Raw genomic sequence first — 19,222 nt, 5'->3', positions numbered from 1 at the left:
AATTAAAAATTGCAGAGTTGTGAATGTTGTATGTTTTATTTCCAACATTCACCACAAACCAAACATTTCGGGGGAATTCATGAATCTGTAATGCTTGTCACTGATCTTTTTAGAAACACTGCATAACTTAAGGTAGTAGGATGTTTCAGAAATTGCTTGCAGGAGGCCTCATATTGAGATTAATCTCTCAGGAATGCAGGGGGTTAACGGTCAGGCTGATTAATCACTGTTAATGACCCATCAGGAAATCTGTCAGGAAGTGGGTGAAAATTCCTGATGGCTGATGTGAAGCATTGTGTGGTATGCTTTGGTTTTGATGTTTCCCAACTGATAGTCTACACTGGGTGTGGTTTAGTTACCTTTTAAGTTCTCAGGACATGCGAAGGACCAGATGACATGATGGCCTTGCTCAACTTGACTAAGAGAGCAAGAAACTTTCTCTGTTCAACGCTGTGCAAGTACATCACAACATAAATGCAAAAAACTCAGGGATTGCTCCTTCCCACAGCTTCCCAGAACAGAGTTTGGTAAGGATGCAGAAAGGAAGCGTGATCATTCCCTCATTCCTCCAGACCAAGCCCACAGGGTACAGGAGGGGGAAGAGTGGAACAGGCAGCTTTCCCTGTGTGGACAAGGAGCCAGAGTATTAAGATTTGGATACACAACTGAGTTAATGAATTGCCTGGTGTTGACTGAGGGTGAGGTTTCACAGTTGGCTCAAGCTGATCCAAGATCATGCTGAAAGGAGTGTTTCTAACCTCTTTCTCGTTTGCTGGACTAGCTATCATGTGGTAATACAGCAACTTGCTGATCTGGGTGGAAACTATTGTTTCTTGCTCAGAAAAGCCAGCCCAGTCGTCAGAAGGATCAGAGAACTGATCTGCCTCACTGCTTGGCCACACAAGTGCTAAATCTGATGTAGGGGAGGGCGTGGGAACATGAGACAAGGCTAAAAACATGAGTGGGGACTGAGCCTTTCAGCAGTGGCATAACCATGGATTGGTTTAAGCCTATTATGAAACTGCAGTCTGAATCACTGGAATTAAGAGTGCACTGTCAACCTACAGGGAATGCAAATTAAAATGTGTTAGCTTACACCTCCTGCCGTTGTAAAACACTGGCTGAGCTCAGCCATTCTGCACATGGCTGGGAGGAAGGAGCTACGGTGGGGCAGCATCTTAACAGTTCCCCATGACTTTGCCTGAAGTGTGCAAACCACATCAGACAGCACTGGAGGGGCTTGTAGGGAAGGCAGAAGGGAAGAAGAAAGGAAGAGACAAGCACCACTTCCATGATTCTCTCTCTATATTTTCCTTTGGCTTAGGGTAACATCTGCTCTTTCTTTGTGACAAGACTACAGAAACACTCAGTTACCAGAGGACAGATTAAGCACAGTGGTAGATTTGGGGATCCAGACCCTAAAGCTCTGGGGTACAGTGTGCTTTTCCTAGTTCTTCTCCTTTATTTTCAACACAAGTAGCTTTGCAGTGCTGTCTAGTCTAACTTAGACCTACCAAGGCAAGCCCTGCTATTTTATTCAAGTTCATTTCGTTCTTTTTGCTAAATTTGGTAGTTCCCAGTTAAGGACTTCCTACCCCCTTGTTCTGGCTCAAAATTCCATGCAAAGGTACAGGAATAACTGTGTTAGTGGGAAATTCCTTCGTAATTTTCAAATATTTCATGTTTTAGGGGATTGTAGCAATAGGTCTCCTCCTTTAAGCACAGCTGTGCAGAGCCACTCCAGTATCTACAGGATGCCCTACAAAGACAGCTTTGCTTCCACACAGGATTTGCAACCCCAGAAACTGTGGGAGTAATCATCCTTGTTAGGCCTTGATTTAAGGAAACAGTTTGAAGATAGTCAAATTAGTTTAATTTCAGGAAAGTTTTAAGATAGTTGAGTTAGTTTAATTTAAAGATTATCTTGATTTAAACTGCCAAAATATCTTTTCAGTGAAACCTGAGGAAATGTGTGGGGAAAAAATATTAACCTCCCAGAAAATAATTTTAAAAGGTATTCCACAGGCAAATAAATGCAGAATTAAAAAAAAAAATAAAAACAGTCAGGAACATTTCCAGAAATAAATCATTCTCCATCACATAGAGGATAAACATGGTTTCTTTCAGGAAGAAGGAAATCATAAAAATCCAAAAGCTGCATAACTGATGCAACCACTGTGAGAGAGGTTTTTATAGGACGGTTTTGGTATTGGGGGACTATAAGAATGGCTTTTCTGAAAATCTGCTGGAAGTTTCCCCCATGTAAAATAGAGCCAATGCTCCAAGAGGGACCCACCACTGGCCAAGGCTGAGCTCTTCAGTGATGGTGGTCATGCCTCTGGGATAATGTAGTTTTAGGAAGGGGTAAAAATAATGCTGTGCAACAGCAGCTGGAGAGAGGGAGAGAAGATGTGACAGAAGCAATCGTGCAGATTCCAGGGTCAGTGCAGAAGGTGGGGGAGGAGGTGCTCCAAGCTCAGGAGCTGAGATTCCCCTGCAGCTCATGGAGATCCATGGGGCTGCAGAGATCCACCTGCAGCCTGTGGAGACCCACGTGGGAGCAGGTGAATGCCCAAAGGAGGCTGTGACCCATGGGAAGCCCGTGCTGGAGCAGGGTCCTGGCAGGACTTGTGGAGAGAGGAGTCCATGCCATAACAGATTTGCTGACAGAACTTGTGACCCCATGAGGGACCAACACTGGAGCAGCCTGTTCCTGAAGGACTGAACCATGTGGAAGGGACCCACTCTGAGGCAGTTCATGAAGAGCTGTAGCCTGTGGGAAGGACTCACGTTCCATGGAGAATTCCATGGAGGACTGTCTCCTGTGGCAGGGACCCCCTGTAGGAGCAGGGGAAGAGTGTGAAGACTCTTCCCCCTGAGGAGGAAGGAGCAGCAGAGAAAACATGTGGTGAACTGACCACAGTCCCCATCCTCTGTCATCCTGCACTGCTATGTGAGGAGGAGGTAGAGAAAATGGAAGTGAAACTAAACTTGGGAAGAATAGAAGATGGGGGAAGGTGTTTTAAGATTTGCTTTTATTTTTCATTATTCTACTCCATCCTGATTGGTAATTAGTTAATTTCCCTAAGTCAGGCCTGTTTTACCTGTGATGTTGATTGCTGCCTGCCCTTATTCCAATCCACAAGCCTTTTGTTTTATTTTCTATCCCCTGTTCAACTGAACAGAGCAGCAGAACTCTGGCAGAGTAGCTTTGGTGGGCACCTGATATCCATCCAGGGGCACCCCATCACACATTGTCATCAAAGGATATTTAATTCCCTGAGCATTTCAGCTGAAATTGTCCCATAGATGAGACATAGACCCAAATGGCACAAGACTGTCTAAATATATTCAAAGGCTGTAAATGTTTCTCCAGTTCCACTGGTAACCTTTCATCAAGGCACAGCCCAGGGATTCTTGCAGGGAGACATAGGCTTTTCCCACTTGTGAGCAATGGATAGTGAGTGCCTTTGCTGACAGCTATTTTTGTGTTACATAGGGCTAATTTGCAGTTCGGGTACAGAGTAGGCAGAGGTACAGCAAGGAATGTTGAGCAGATGTGACAGAGTGATAACATCCTTAGCATAATCCAGCATCACACAGTTGTGGAGCACTATAAATACAGCAGAAATTCTCCAATGCCCAGTTCCTTTGACAGAGTTGGGCATCTCTGCATTGCCATGGATGTAGGCTGCACTAAATCAGCATAATCCTCAGGCTTGGTTTATTTGTGCACTTTTGTGAATGCTCCTTGGAGGCTATAAGCATCATTGTAAACAATGTTATTGGTTCTATATCACGAGGCAGTTTTGGACAGCTTTTGGATTGATGTTTTGATTTATTCACTACATGAAGAATTCATCATTACAGGCAAAACATTTCTCTTGTACTGCTGTACAACATCCTTTTCAGGCATTTCTCTGGGCTTTGGTAACATGCTCTTAAAATGCATTTAATGAAACGAATCCATGTTAATAGCCAGACTGCACAAGAACTGTAACTTCTTAAAAATCACCTGAGAAAAGTTTTCTGAGATTCACTAACAACATCAACTTTCAGGAGCCAGAACCCTGTCATGTTCTTCCATAGCTGCTGTTGCTCTTGCCCAGGAGGACAGGCTGGGAGGGCAAAGGCTGAGCAAAAGATTGCCCTGGAACAAGGCAGTGCAACTGCTGCCTCTCTGTGAACTGCAGCTTTTGGCCTCTTGGCCTCCAAATTTTTTTAGTGAGCAAGTAATCTTATTGCATAAGTGAAATGCATCCTAATAGTCTGTGCATGATGGATTGGAAAAGGCTTTACATGCTGGAAAGGCTGTTGAACAATATAGTTTCCACTTACAAAGCACTTTCTTTAAAAAGCTTCTCAGGGCAGCTTCGTATAAAAATAGTTATACTAAAGTTGTGAACCAGCTTCTGACAAATCAGGACTAACAAAAGCTAAGGTATAAATAGAAGTGTTTTCATGGGTTTTCTCTTCTCTAGAGGCACAGAATCTCAATCAGTGCTGGATTGTAAGAAACAAAAATGCCCTTTTCCAGACACACAGGAAAACAAGGACTTTACAGACTAGTGGCACAGAATATAAATAGGTTTTCAAAACTGCTTCAAAACCATAAAAATTAGTCAAAACCATGACATTTGTATTTAAGAATGAGCCACAGCATATTGGGCAATTTTAAAATCCAGTTCTTTATTTTATTTCAACCAAACTAGCATCTCCTGCTTTACAGAAAGGTTAAATACATTCTACTTCCATAATTATGGAATGAATTGTCTCCAGGCACTCAAGGATATGAGGATTATCTCAATGTCTGCAGTGCATTAGAATTCCCGGAAGACAAATGCTGAAGAATGTAAAATATTACATACTCTGTATTTATATTTTGTCAGTGGGCCTTACTGGTCATTTTCAAATTAATTTCTTTTTGGGAAGTAGGTTAGAATTATTTTTCTTAGAGCAGTTTTGAAACAGCTAAATGTAAATCTACAAATTGCTATTCCAGTGTTTGTGTAATCTTGATTTTACTCCGAGCCTGTTCCTTCTAGTGCTCTGTGCAAACCCTTTTTGAATCTACCAAACCCAATGTAGTTTAATCTACAATACCAAAGAAGGAAGGCTTGTTTCTGTAAGCCAAAAATAGTTCTTACTGCAGTCAACCTTGCAGCTGAACCAGTTGTGCTATTGCTCTTTTAGTCATGTTTGACCAGTCACGTCTGCACAGACCAGAGGCAAGGCTGAGCTGGGTATCTACATAATCATCCTGATGCATGATGCTGTTCTCAGTGCAGCAGCTCCTCTATTGAAAACACCTCCCTCACAAAACATTCACTTACCAGCAACTGAATTTATGATACCCTTTGGGTCTGTGATAGCTGGGCTTTGCAGATACTGACTGCTTCAGCCTATGCATGGGAAGTGAGGATTTCGGAAAAAGTTTACTGGCATCAAATCCTTCTGTATATTCTCCAATCACCCTGTAATCTTTGCTTTGCAAATAAAATAAAAATAAAAATAATAAAAAAAAAATCTAGGGGGGGGTTTTCTATTCTGGATGGGAGTCTGCTGTTCTCTCCCTTTTCTGCTTTCAGAGCCATTTATCATTATTCAGCCACACTAAAAGGGAGATCCCCCAGCCATCTCACAGTCTCAGAGCATCATCCATGAGCAGAGAGCCACAGTAACATTGCAGGGAGAACTTACACTCCATCTCACTGGCACACAGACCTGAGTGACACGTGGTTAGTCTTTTTTTGTTCCTGTAGCCAACAGTGCAGCAATTATTAAAGAAAAAAACCAAAAAGTCAGTATTCTGCTCCATGCTGCTGCCAGGTAACAGTTTATGCCACTTGACACAAGATATTCTGAGTATTACTCATTAAAATATTTGGCTACTTCTATTTCCCAGTAATCACTGTAGAAAATGTTCTTCCTGTTAGAGCTACAGCAGAACAGATCTGCATGCTGAAATCCTACTACAGTCTGTAACAACAGCATCAAAATAGCTTTAATAATTAATCATGCACTGATTAGATTACGAACTCTGAGTTGGGATAAAGATTTTTGTATTATCATCAGACAAAAGACACTGGCAATACTTAACTAGCAGTCACCTGCTCCTGCTCCACCTGCCATTGTGGGAACACTCCGGAAACCAGAAGGGAGACAAAGGCCCAACAGAAATTGATAAAAACCTTCACCTGCCCCTGGTATGTTCAGGAATACAGAACTGTTGAAACAGGTGCTGCTACAGCTGCAAGCAGGGATACTGCTTTGCTTATTAACTTATCATTTGCCAGGCCATGCTCTCCATGGTATCCTCAGAGAAGACAGCATTCAAACTGCAGGCCAAGCAAGGGTTAAGCTGGGAGTTTTCTGACTGGGAACACCAGTGAAAACAGCCACTGGGGCAGGGCTGGGCCAGGAGAGGCCAGGCCTGGGCTGGGGCCCCTATCCTGTGCTCACCCCTGTTAAGGTCCCTTGCAGTGCCCACTCTCCTCTGCCCTGTCAGCTGCTTGCAACATTAGAAACAAATTTCTGTGGAAGTGGCATTGTTTTGCCAGAATGATATTACATGCAGCTAATCTCAGGGCAAGTAAAAGTATAAGACTGAGAAACACTAGTATTCAACATTGGAATATTACTTCTTAGTCATAACTTCCATTAGAAATTTTGCTGAGCTGTTTTGACAGTTTTTGCAGACCCTTTGCTCTTGTCACTTTTGGGCCTATTTATTACAACTAGGGAGGCAAAATCCCTCAGGGGAGGTAGTCCATGTGCTGGATCTGGAATGAAGTAAGATAATACTAGTGTGTCTAGTTTAATGACTTCACTGGTATAAAAGTATGATTAAAGGAAAGGGACCTTAGGATCAGTTTTATGGTACCAACAAGAACTGGTATCAGTCTAGCCTTAGAAATCAAGACAGTTTTAGAGGAGGAGAGAGAAAGAACACTGTGGATTGAAATGAGCAAATCAAGTGAAACACGACCATCAATCACGTTAAATTTTGCCAATTGCTGGGGCCACGTCACAGCACTGACCAGCTAAACAACAGTTATTGTTGAGAAGCCCTTGGGAGGTAAACAGCTGCCACTCCCTGCTGCCCAGAGCACAGCTGGGCAGAAGGGTCAGAGCTAGCTGGGCTGTGGCTGGTGTCCATGTGGGACAGATGTACTCCATGCCTCCCCAGGGCTCCCACGGGGCACGCAGGGCATGGCTTGGGAACGATGGGGAAAGAGGGCCATGGCTGCCAGAGCTCCCAGTGAATGTCACTGTCCTCATCCTCCATGCTCAAACTCAGCGCAGGTGGCAAAGCTTGCTCCAGGAATAAGAGTGATTTATGTGATAGACACAATGTTGGTTTTTAATGACAGTGGGACCTTTTTAATAAATAACAGCTAAGTTCTGGAAGTGTCAAAACATATCCTTCTGCAGCTAGGAATTTACAGACACCACAAGCCACATGGCTTATTTCCCCCCACCCCCCCTTTTCTCTGCCCCTTCTACCACTGACCTTTATAAAAAACGGAAGTTAAATAAGAGAAAAATAGCTTTAATGAAACATCCAGGTTGAGAAATCAAAATCAGACACTCCAGCAACAGGAAGTTTCAAAGCAATGTTTATAACAGCGTCTTGCTGAACTGTGGCACGATTGCTTTGCTTTAAGTTTTAAGCCATATTGTGTGCCTTGATTCAGCAGCTGGGCACAAGGATAGTATTGTGGTATTAGCTTAACTTTGCAAAATTTCCTGGGCATAGAAGAGTGTATTGAACTCAACTCCTGAACAATTTCCTGACCCCTGCAATCAGTGCTACAACTTGTGTCTTTCCGGTAAAGGCATCTGAATTGTTTCCCTGTGCAAATACACTTAAGCTTGTTTGTTATTTTATTCTAGGGCGCTGGAGACAGTTTTGTGGGAGCACTGGCATTCTACCTGGCCTACTATCCCACGTTATCCATGGAGGAAATGATCAGGAAGTCTAACTGCATCGCATCAGTGAGCGTCCAGGCACCGGGGACACAATCTTCATATCCTTACAGGAAGGACTTGCCTCAGGACCTTTTCTAATTGATTGTCTAGCTTGCTGTACTGATTTTATCTCATACCAGACAGCATTATTCTCCTGACTGCACTGAGGTTCTCCTCTGCTGACTGGAAAGCAGCAGAGTCTCTTTGCTTCTTATTTCAGGAATCTTGTGTGTTCCTGTTCTACAGCAGCAAGATGGGGTGCGGGTGGTGGGTCTTTCAAACACAGCTCAGCAGGTCTCTCTGGCCCCACACAACCCTGTGGCCGTCCCACACAGTGTGCTCTACTGAACTACATGAAGTTTACAGCAAAACAGCTGGAGGGTATTGGGTTCCTGACAGTATTTGTACTTGATTTTATCAGAACTGCTTATGTGAAATGGCAGCACATGAAGCAGAGCATTAGCTTTGAGACTACAACTTCAGTGCTCAAACACCAGGGCCGGCGTCTGGCTCACAACATAGCTCTGCATATCGAGCCTGGGCCAGCCTGTGCCTCAGGTGTGGCACTGCCCTCTGTGCTTCCCCACACTCAGGAAGGTCCCTCCAGCTGCAAACAGGACAGGACTGCTACTGAGGTAGGCTTTGAAAACGGTTTCTAGCCACATTGCTCTGAACGCAGGCAAGCTAAATAAGGAAAAAAAGACTACGAGAACATCAGAGAACTACCTTGTCTGTTTTCTTCATGTTTGACAAAAACCCAGGAATGAAAAATCCATCCTACTAACCTGGCTGAAAATAAGACAGGCCTTTAGCCATGTTAATAGCTTATCCAAAAACTCATTTTGGTTCCCACTCCTTTCCTCAGAAGGAGCTGGTGCAACATTACCCCTCCAAGTAATGACACCAGCTCGTGCTCACTACTGTCGCATCTGTGGTTGGTAGGTTAGAAAAACTTGCAACCCTGCCATTGAATTCCTGCTGTGGAAAATGTTAATTTTTATTGCTTTATAAAACAATAGTTCCTTTGAAGATTACAGCCTCTTTCACAATAGAAAACACAGACAATGGGATTTGCTATTTAATTTTTTTTAATTGAGCACTGTAAAAATAACTCAAAAGATAAATAAATGTTACTGTGATGATCTATGTCCAGACATTAAGAATTTTCTCTCTCTACATTGTTTTATTCACAATGGCTTTCAAATCACAGGAGACGGTGATCCCAGTTCATTTCCTCTCTCTTCAGTCCATGTTGCTGGATTTCTGAATCAGTGTTCACCCCATCCTCCCCCTAGACCATCCTCTTCTCATGTATAAATCAAGACCAGTCATTGTTCACACAGAACGGATTTTTCTCTTCTCTGTGAAGAGGACACGTTGTTTTGCTACAGGGGTAAAAAAAAAAAAAGAGAGAAAAAAGAATCCGTTAAGCAGCCTGAAGTGTTAAAATTCAATTCAACCAGCCCACGTTCCTTTTCTCCTGGCTGCCTTCACTGCTTAAATGAGTGTGGAGCAACTGACTGGCACAGCACTGTTGTTAACCAACTCCTGAAGGAGTTTCATGGTGCTTTCACTTTACCACATGTAATTTTTAGTTCCTAAGATGTCCACTTTACCTCTGTGAGAATAAGTGTCAGAATGCAAGTGACTGAAAACACTCAACAGCTGCTCTGTGTGACTATTCTGAGTCACAGCTGTTCAATGTAGGGACAAAAATAGGTTCTTTCTTGCTTTCTTCTACTCTTCAACTCCAGAGCCCAAACAACTACAAATGATGAGTTGGATCCAGCTGGCCTCACAGACTTGACTGAGAAGTTAACCAATTGTCCTGTGGATCTCTCAGCAAGCCACAAACTGGCCATGACCTGATGCAGGTGTTTGCAAAAAAAACCTGCAGGGCAGGTTAAGCACAGCCAATACAAAAATAAAAAAATACAAAAATTGCAAAATAAAGCAAAGCAAAGCTTCGCAATGCCATCTGAAAATCAACAGTTTGGTTAGTTTCATTATATTAATTCCTTTGAAAGCTACGCAAGAGAGATCCACACAACAAAATCTCTTCTTCCACAAAAAAGTTTCGTTTTAAGAAATACTGTAGATAGTACAGATTCTGTTGCTGCAGTTGGGAGGTAGTGAAACTTGGGCAATCCTGCCACTACTTCACTAAAAAGCTTCATTCTGTGGACATCCCAGGTTTCTGAGAAGGAGAAAACATAAGGTGAAAACACATGCCAAGTGAAAATGCTTCCAAACATATTCCTGATGTGAGTTGTTATCTAGACTCAAATTTACTTCCCTTCACACATGTAACACTTTCTCACATCAATTTCTCACTTGTGTTCTACTACAGGCTACAAAGATCAAAGCTTTCTTCAGCAACCTACTACATGTTCTGAGTTCTTCTCTTTCTTCACTTCCCTACAAGTTGCAAAGCTTCTGGAGGATCACTTTGCACAATGTTTCAATGCAATAATTTATTTTTCTTACTCAAGAATATAATCCCAGAGATCTCTGATTCCCCTTCTGTGTGGAATTCAAAAGGAAACCCACAACCTCTGTCATCTTTGAAAACTGCATATTGCTTCTCTGGTGGTTTCTCTTGCCTCTCAAAGCTCCTGTACTATTATTTCTGAGAATGAAAAGGTAGTCATCTAACAAGAACATTTTAAGAAAAAATAAGCCTGAATCACATAACTTCTGGCCACGCATTATCTACTTAGAGATGCTTAATAAATTTCTTATATCCTACAACTTTAAATGAGCCTTTTTTGCATTAGCTACACCATGTTATTTCTAATATGGTTTGGTTTAAATTCTAAGTTTACCCACATTAGGCTTTTTAACATTAAAGTCAGCTTTTTAATGCTAGCAACAGAAATTTGAACCGTTAGTCACATTTAAAAAAGCTGGGTGAGCAAGACAGTGTGGCAGGTGCTATAACCTGTCCAACAAATCAGATTCTTAAACAGAAAATCTGCAAGGACCGGGGAAACATAAAAGAATCCACTAACTGCCATCTGGAGAGTGATATCATTTGTGGAATAGGAAGAATCTGTACAAGTTTCTTTAGAAGAAAAAGTCCATTTTGTAAGAAGGGGTTAAAATTTCTGGTCTAGAGCTCCCATAGCAGCTTAACAGAACACTTGTGTTGATCCATACTTTGTGCCTGCTTGTTGGAGGTAGCACAGTCTAGCAAACCACACAAAGAAACAGAATGAAAGAACTCCTGTGTCATTTGACTTCGCCAGTGACATGTGGCATGGCTGTCATCAAAGTCTCTGATGTGTCAGGCAAGTCATTACTTTGTTTCACTGCCACAATCTGTAAGATGAGGGTAACATTTACTTCCCACTGGAATGCCATGAAGAACAGCAAGCATACAGTCATTTGAGTATGAAACATGTTATGACATATTCTGCTTAGATGGGAAAAATCCTGTTGCATTCAAATCTTTTCTCCCACAGAGTGAGAGAAGCTCACACAAAGCATGCTGACTTCTTCCCCAAGCTCTTACCGATGGGATCGTATCTCAGCAGGACCAGTTTTTCCTGCAGTCGGAGTCTCCTGATGTTGAAGCAGTAGCCTGTTTCTGCAGCACTCTTCATCCTCACCAGAATGTATCTAAAGTCACAAGGGATGTCTCTGTGTCAGTGCACAGGCACTCACTGAAGGCCCACCACATCTGCCAGGGCTTGGACCAATGCACAAGCTTTCAGCACAATCACATAAGACACTTTGACTTCAAGGATGGGAATATCAAAACTATGTATGCTTAACTTTTAACAGAGAAACACTAAACCATAAGCTCCAGGATCAAGTTTAAGTAAATAATTCCTCAACAGGAGACAAGTCTAGAGAAAAGTAGCTCCTCCAAAAAAGAGTGAGGTGAGAGGAAAAAAAGCAGGAGAAAAAAAGAAGTTAGGAAAATCAGCAAACAGTTGAGTCACTTAAATGCTAAGGGCAAGAGAGGAAGGATGATGGTAGTTAAAGATGTTCAGGCTGTAGATAACACTGTATCACAGGCTATCACTTCCTCATGCAGAGAGGAAGCTAAGCAGATAGGCTGGCACAAGAGACATGCGAAAGGAGAAGCAGAACCCCTTGGCACCATCCATCCTGCTAGAGATACAAATCTTGATATTAACCCAGCCACGGGAACCCCCTTCCCCACTGGAAGGCTCTTGGTTTGTGGGGCAGGCTGGCAGCAACTGCGGTGTCCCAGGAGCAGGAGAGTGAGGAAACTGTTCCACACCCCCAGTCTGGAAGTATGCCAAGATCTAAGCAACTTCCTAGTCAGAGGGCATCTTCTGAATTTTCAGAAGAAATGTAAAACCCTTTGACCAGTCTGTAAATTACATCTTTCTCTTCCATTTCAATGAAGAGATGAATACATTTCAGTTCACTTTCCATTTTCCTGTATTTTCCTGTTTCTAACACAAAATGGTCTGTCAAAATTAACCTGTTCTTCCTCACTTGTACAGTTCTGACCAGTGTACTTCCTTAAGCTCTTCCTTTTCAGCTTTGCAATCTAATTTACTATTGAGTTCAAAATAAAGAGAAAGACACTGGATTCCTGCAGACAACTGACTGAGCATATTCTTAAGATTATCCTTGGTTGTTGTTCTCTCCTGTACACTACTGCAGGTGTGCTGTGAAGCTTCAGTAACCACAAAGCCTCCTTTCCCTGTATCTCACTCACTTCCTCAAAGACTCTGTGCAGTTTCCCCTTTCTGGGGGAATTAGCGGCATCAGTGTGGCCAGGCCTTGAAATTCTTGTGCACCACACATTTGATGCCAAACCTATTCCAAACAATACTTCTGCTCAGAAAAATAACTCCCCTGTGAAGGAATGTAACAAGGAGCAGAGGCACAAAACACTAGAAAGCTGTTGGGGCATAGGAGACCAAAAGGGAGTTGAGAAGGATAAATAATATAAGAACATATTCCTGGAGTGCATATGGGACTGTAAATAAACAGAAAGAAACATCGGGACAAAAAAATATAAAAGGGAGTGTGTGGTAGAAATCCCCACATTAACATTAGTAACACCATTTTAAAAAGCTACTTTTCCACCTTGCAGAAACCTCCTGGTTTGCTGTGTTTGTTTTTATGAACAGATAACAGAAGAACAATGAGATGTCCAACTGCTCTCTGTCAGGCACATACTTGGGAAGTGCTTTCTTAATTTAAAAGCCTGACAGTTGTGCAAAAATTCTGTAACAGAAGAATCTACTCAAATGTGACAAGTGGTTGGTACTGGCTCTGTTGGGGGCAGATTTTTAAAGAACACAAAATACAGAAAATGTACCAAAGGCTATAGATTCCAGGCCTGTGGTATCAAGTATAATACACTCACACAGAATGCAACTTCTGGGAATGGGAAGATAGGAATGTGTTCACATGAATGTACCAGTTTAGCCTCTTGGATTTGTCTAGCTCATTTTTTTACAAAGAGCATTCTGGATCCAAGTCAGTTTCTCTACATAATTTTGTTTCCTTGTGCCCACATTGTAAGAGCACTGGTGTGCTCAAAGTACCTATTTCTTTCTTTCCAATTCTTAACACAGGTCAGAGGACTGTGACTAGTTTTCTTCCAGAGCCCACTGACATCTCTGCTGAGCTGGACTACAGAGCAAACTAAGGTGCCCAGAGCACTGACTGCACCCCATCCACTCCTCACACAGAAACTCAGGAGTATGCTCAGCCCAGGAAGTGTTCTGCACCCTGGCTATAGGAAAGCTTCACAGCACCTGCCTAAAGTCCACACCACAGACAAGAAAGACCCAGGATGTACCTTAGTTTACTGTCCTCAGCTGAAAAGGTATGACAGGTGAATAGCAGGAAAAATACTTGGATTTACAACCTCTCTAATCACAGAACACAGAGGTGTGCTCCCTTCGCACAGGGAGCTTTGGAGATTACTGCTGAGCTCAATGTGACAGCCCATAGGACAAAACCTGCCTTTGCTGCAAGTTCAGAACCCATGGGAGAATTTCACACCATTCTGTACTTACCTGTGAGAAGACACACATACAGAATGGCTGAGAGGAGGCAGCTAGACTCAAGGACTGAAATTGTCTCAAAACAATCTAGAGAAGTTTAATACTTTGTAAAGATACAACACAACAGTAATCAAAAACTGGTGAGGAAAACCATCACTTACTTAGATTTGCTCTTGGCCACTGGTTTGTTTTTTTTTTTTTTCAGCATGAAGAGGAGAAAAACAGAAGAAACAGTTACCATTTTATCTTGTTTCTTTTATATGCAACATACAAAGATTAAGTGTGTTCCATGCCTGACTTTGCTAAAGCACCATATAGTGTGAAGAGATTTATTGTCACGATAAAGCACCACCCATTCTTCCACGTGCTGTTAGTTCCCTGCTCTTTCTGCCATCATGTCACCTTTGTAAGTGTCTGTGCAAATGCAGTGCTCAGCACGACAGGCTGCACTTGCTGCAGATGTTGTCAGTAATTTTCAGCTTCAGTGCCGAATATGAATTCGCTGGGTGAACGTGAAGTTAAGACAGGCGTGAGGAGCAGGTCCAGCTCCCACAGTAACTGCAGTCCCAGTCTCCCGGACTTGTTTCCACCCACTGCAGCTCCGGTTCCTGCTGCGGTGCCAACACAAGGCTGAGCACGGCCACGGGTGCGGAGCAGGGAACCGAGCCCGACCTTCCCCGGGCTGCTTTGGGGTTCGGCACGAAACAGGCTGAATTCTCTTTCTGTCCGCTCACTAAACTTAAAGCAATCGTAAATCTGCAGTACAAAGTCAAACCCCCACTAAAATTAAGGGAAAAAAAAAAAAAAGAAAGCTCGTCTGTGTTGTGATATTGTGTCTGTGCAAGTCTTGTTTAGGTAGCACTGCGCTTTCTGCGGGGCACGCCGGGAGGAGGGGAAGGGGGGGAAGGGAAGGAGGGGAAGGGCCGGGAAGGGCGGGGAAGGAGGGGAAGGGCCGGGAAGGGCGGGGAAGGGCCGGGAAGGAGGGGAAGGGCCGGGAAGGGCGGGGAAGGAGGGGAAGGAGGGGAAGGGCCGGGAAGGGCGGGGAAGGTCGCGCCGCCGGGGCCGCCCGCCCCACGGCCGCCCCACAGCCGCCCCACGGCCGCCGCCCGCCCCGCCGCGCCCGCGGCACTCACGGGCCGCCGCCGTCAGGAACATCGCGCCGGGCCCGCGGCCGCCCCGCCCCTTCCGCCGCCACAGCCGCGTCCGGGGCCGGGCCGGCGGGGCTGCACCGCCCCGGGGCGGGGCGGCGGCGCTGCCGGCCCGGGTCCGGCTCTGGGCTCCTCGGTACGAGACACCGAGCTGCTGGACAGCACCTAGGAGAGGGCGGCGGAGATGATGGAGGGGCTGGAGCGTTCCTCTTATGAATAAAGGCTGTGGGAGCTACACCTGTTTGATCTAGAGAAAAGTGAGAGGGGATCTCACTAGTGCATATAAATTTGGGTGCCGAAAGGATGGTGCCCAGCGACAGGACAAGGTGCAGTGGGCATAAAATAAAACAAAAGAAGTTCCACCTCAGCATGAGGAAAAATGTCTCTGCATTGAGTGTCAGAGGACTGGAGCAGGCTGCCCAGGAGTGTTGTGGAGGTTCCCTCTCTGGAGACATTCCAATCCACCTGGACATGGGATGTGCTCCTTCCTGAGCAATCTGCTTTGGTAGGGTTTTGGACTAAATGGTTTCCAGAGGTCCCCCCAAACCTACAATTCTGTAATTCCATGATCTCCCCATGCACGCCTATCCCAGCACATGCCAGCAGCCTGTCTGTGTGTGGCAGTGGCTCATGGCAGCAGAGCAGCGCAGAGGGGGACGTGCCCAGCCGTGATGGCCCCACAGTCTGCTCTGGCTGGCAGCACATCGGGGTTCTGTCCCACTGCGTGGAATCATGCAGAGCTTTGGCTCGGAAGGGACCTTGTCCCAACTCCTGCCGTGGGCAGGGACACCTCCCACTAGACCAGGTTGCTCAGAGCCCCGACCAACCTGCACATGGCTGTGTCATGTTGTGCTTCTCGTCAATTAAAACCCCTAAATCCTTCTCCTCAGGGCTGCTCTCCATCTAGTCTCTCATCCTCCAGTGCATTTCAGGCATTGGAATACGTTGCCCAGGGAGATGATGGAGTAACCATCCCTGGAGGTGTTTAAGAGGTGTCTGGATGTGGTGCAGGGGGATGATTTAGTGATTTAGGGGTTACAGTGATAGTGCTGGGTTGATGGCAGTCTTAAAGGTCTCTTCCAACCCCAAAGATGCTATGATCTGCTAACCTCTGCCTGCCTTTGTTCTCTTTTTTATAAAAAGGGAGGTGTTGCTATGCTATCAAAGTCTCCAAATCATTAGGCAACTAAACCTATCAGTGTTCATGAGATACTGTACAAAAGCCATGGGCAGGGAGGCTCAAGGCAGGCACCAAAGCAAGTCTTCATATTCCTCTGACCCATTAGGTAATGAATATATTACCCCCTGAAAAATTCACAGGTCTGTGGCTCACTCTGCTTCCTTCAGTTCGGTAAACTGTTATCGATGAAATTCAAGTCCTTGAATATTCAGCAATTACTAAGGCAATAAAATGTCAGTTTGACATATTTAGTTGAAAAACAGGACTTAGAATGTATAATAACATGCAATTAATTTTATATTCAATGGCATGAAAACAGGAAGCTGACCCTATAAAAGACTGGAGCAAAATGACATCTCCAGGAAAACATTGCTTCTTGTGTCAAGTATTTACTTGATATGTTGTTCTTTTAGTCAACTCAATTATTTCCAAATACCTCCTCTTAATACAACATTTCAGTCTTTACTATGTGGCCTTCAGAAGTATAAATCTAGTAGTTACATAATCTGGCCATGAATATCAGAGTGAGAACTTGAAAACATTCAAGATGATAAAATGTGAGTGCTGTAAGACTCCTTCTCTTTGATCTGCGTTATTGCCTCAGTCAGAGCACAGACTGAAAAGGAATGGGATTGCCAACCTCCTGACTTCACTGCCAAGAATATAAATCAACATTAAAGATGATTTCTAAATGAAATAGCAAGTTAAACATTTGTAGAAATACATCATCAAATAGAGGTTACTGCCTCTTTTTAAACCTCTTGCCTGTTGGCAAAAAGAAAACTGTTCCAGTGACATTTTCTCTGCTCTGCTGTGACACGGGCTGCATAAATATAGACACTGTGGATTAGAATAGACTTCAGCAGTCTTCAACTTTCTTTTTAGCAGACTCTTCTGTAGACAGTTTTCAATAACTATGGGTAAAACCCAGGCAGTCTGAAACTGGTATGTGTGGCAAGGTGCTGACAGTGTCACATGCCCCTGATGGCAACAGTCATAGCTGACCTTGAGGAAAAGTTATCCTGGCTGGAGAAAACGACAGAGAGTGAGAAATTCTGACCCTGGCTCCGATTCAGATTTGGCATGTGGGCTAGGATAAGTCATGTTCTTTGAGATATATTTGATGGCATGTGCAGTGGAAATGCAGATTTTTCCTTCAACTTTGCCTAAAGAAAGCAAGAAGTGTGATGAACTGTAATGCCAGCCTAGATAATTCTGGTCCTTGCTTAAAGAGTAGTCACTCGTGACTCCAGCAGAGAAGTTGTTAGTGCCAAACTGATCAATGTCACTCAGAATCAAATATAGGGTGGGTTTTTACCTCCCTAGAAAAACAACAATTTGTCATGCTATAATCTAATTGATTCTTTCCCATTTTATGCTTTATGTTCTAGGCTGAGCCCTCCTTCACCTCCAGGAAGTGAGGAGATGGCTGCTCCCTGCCAAGAAAGTGCAGCCAGGTTTCTGGCACACACTGAGCAGGCAAAGGGCTGGTGCCTGAAGTTGGCGAGGGTGAGGCTTCTTCAAGTGCAACACGGTGCCTCTAATCAGTCATCACTCGAAAAAGTCACAGAAGGGGAGAGGGGGGCAGCAGATGAAAAGTTTGCGAGGTAAATATCCTCTTGGCACTAGATTTTCTACGTGAGTTGCTGTAAATAACGCATACAAAATCCAAGGCTGGAAACAAGAGAATAACACTAAAGCCTGGGAAAAGCTCCACGTGTCCTTCCTGGTTTCCCATAAAAAGCAGGCAAACAGCTAACTAAGCCAAAAAAATGCAGACAGATTGGTGGACATAGCTTTTAAACAGCCAGGCTACTTTCTCCTCCCTTCTTTCCCTTTCTCAGCCCACTTAGTGTTCTGCTGTCCGCAGTGTTAAACAAACACTCATGGGCACTATTGTGCAAATCACTCATCCCAGATAACAGATGGATTTTTACATTCTTTCTGCATATCTGAATCCATTATCCCAGTAGGGCCAGAAGAAAGTGGGCATTAGATTAATGCAGTTCTGAAAGAGGAACTGTTCAGGTCAGGAGAGCCGTGATTTTCAAAAGAGCCATCTGAAGTGCTAAATCACTCTGAGTCAGTGACTAAATCCATTTCAGCTGCTGGTCTGTTTGAAGTGGCCTTTAGCCTAGTTCCTAGGTGTGATAATCTTGTTAGAAAAGGTGGAAAAGCAATGGGCTTGGATGCTTCCCTTCTAAACCTCAAGAACTTAGTCCCCTTAGATCAGATGTGGGGCACTCTGGTGTGGTTAGGGCACAGCTCTGTTTTCAGGCATTTACCTGAACTCTGTTTATTCCTTTCAGAGCATTGGTCTCTAGATCTGTTCTGGAGTTCCTTTCCCCTGCACTGACGTCATTCAGATGTAAGGGGGTAAGAACAAAGACAGCACTCGCCTGTTTCTTGTGTGATTTTTCAATACCCATTTCCCAATCCCGGCATCCACAGTAACAACATCCTTTCAAACCGCCCCCTCTTGAAATGCCACTGTAGTCAAACAGCTGCAAATCAAAACACCTTGTAAACAAGTGACTGAAATCCCGTGGGATGCCCGAGGGCTTGGGCACGTCTCAGAGTGATTATAGTTCCTGCTATACAAATTGGAGTCCATGTAGCACAGTTTGTGCCAGCTACGAGCTCTAGCTTTTTATTTTTAGCCCTGTTTGTCGAGGGGTTCTCATAATAAAAAGAATGACGTTCAGTATCAGTGACACACAGATAAAATTAGATAGTAGCCGGAAGTGATCCTACAACTAATCCTCCCCATTTTTTCCACAAGCTTTGGGATCCTGTGGGCCTCAAGGACAGCTTTTCTCTGTGTGAATTTCACTTCCCATCAGCAGGCAGCTGAAAAATTGGGCTCACATAGGACTTGTGTGCAACAGGAATGAATGTCGTTGTTAGTGCTTATGCCAACA

The 19,222-nt window shown here is 44.0% G+C and overlaps 2 protein-coding genes across 3 annotated transcripts in view; one reads left to right on the top strand and one right to left on the bottom strand.

The window, feature by feature from the left end:
* RBKS (ribokinase) overlaps window positions 1–9,117 on the top strand; it is a 72,074-nt gene extending 62,957 nt beyond the window's left edge. For both annotated transcript variants that reach the window (XM_021552282.2, XM_021552290.2), the window contains one exon: window positions 7,897–9,117. In XM_021552282.2, the coding sequence (XP_021407957.1) occupies window positions 7,897–8,070 (174 nt within the window). In that variant the 3' untranslated portion in view covers window positions 8,071–9,117. The remainder of the gene's footprint in view (window positions 1–7,896) is intronic.
* Window positions 9,042–15,183, bottom strand: MRPL33 (mitochondrial ribosomal protein L33). Its single transcript, XM_021552302.2, has 4 exons — window positions 15,107–15,183; window positions 14,135–14,153; window positions 11,486–11,592; window positions 9,042–9,356 (listed from the first exon to the last, which is right to left on the bottom strand). The coding sequence occupies exons 1-4, from the start codon at window positions 15,126–15,128 to the stop codon at window positions 9,307–9,309; spliced, it is 198 nt and encodes a 65-aa protein (XP_021407977.1). The 5' UTR covers window positions 15,129–15,183; the 3' UTR covers window positions 9,042–9,306.
* Between the last annotated feature and the right edge of the window lie 4,039 nt (window positions 15,184–19,222).

The sequence above is a fragment of the Lonchura striata genome, chromosome 3 (assembly GCF_046129695.1).
Source record: "Lonchura striata isolate bLonStr1 chromosome 3, bLonStr1.mat, whole genome shotgun sequence".
Classification (NCBI taxonomy): Eukaryota; Metazoa; Chordata; class Aves; order Passeriformes; family Estrildidae; genus Lonchura; species Lonchura striata.
Note: the sequence above shows the minus strand (reverse complement) of the source record. Positions and strands in the feature narration are given on the sequence as shown.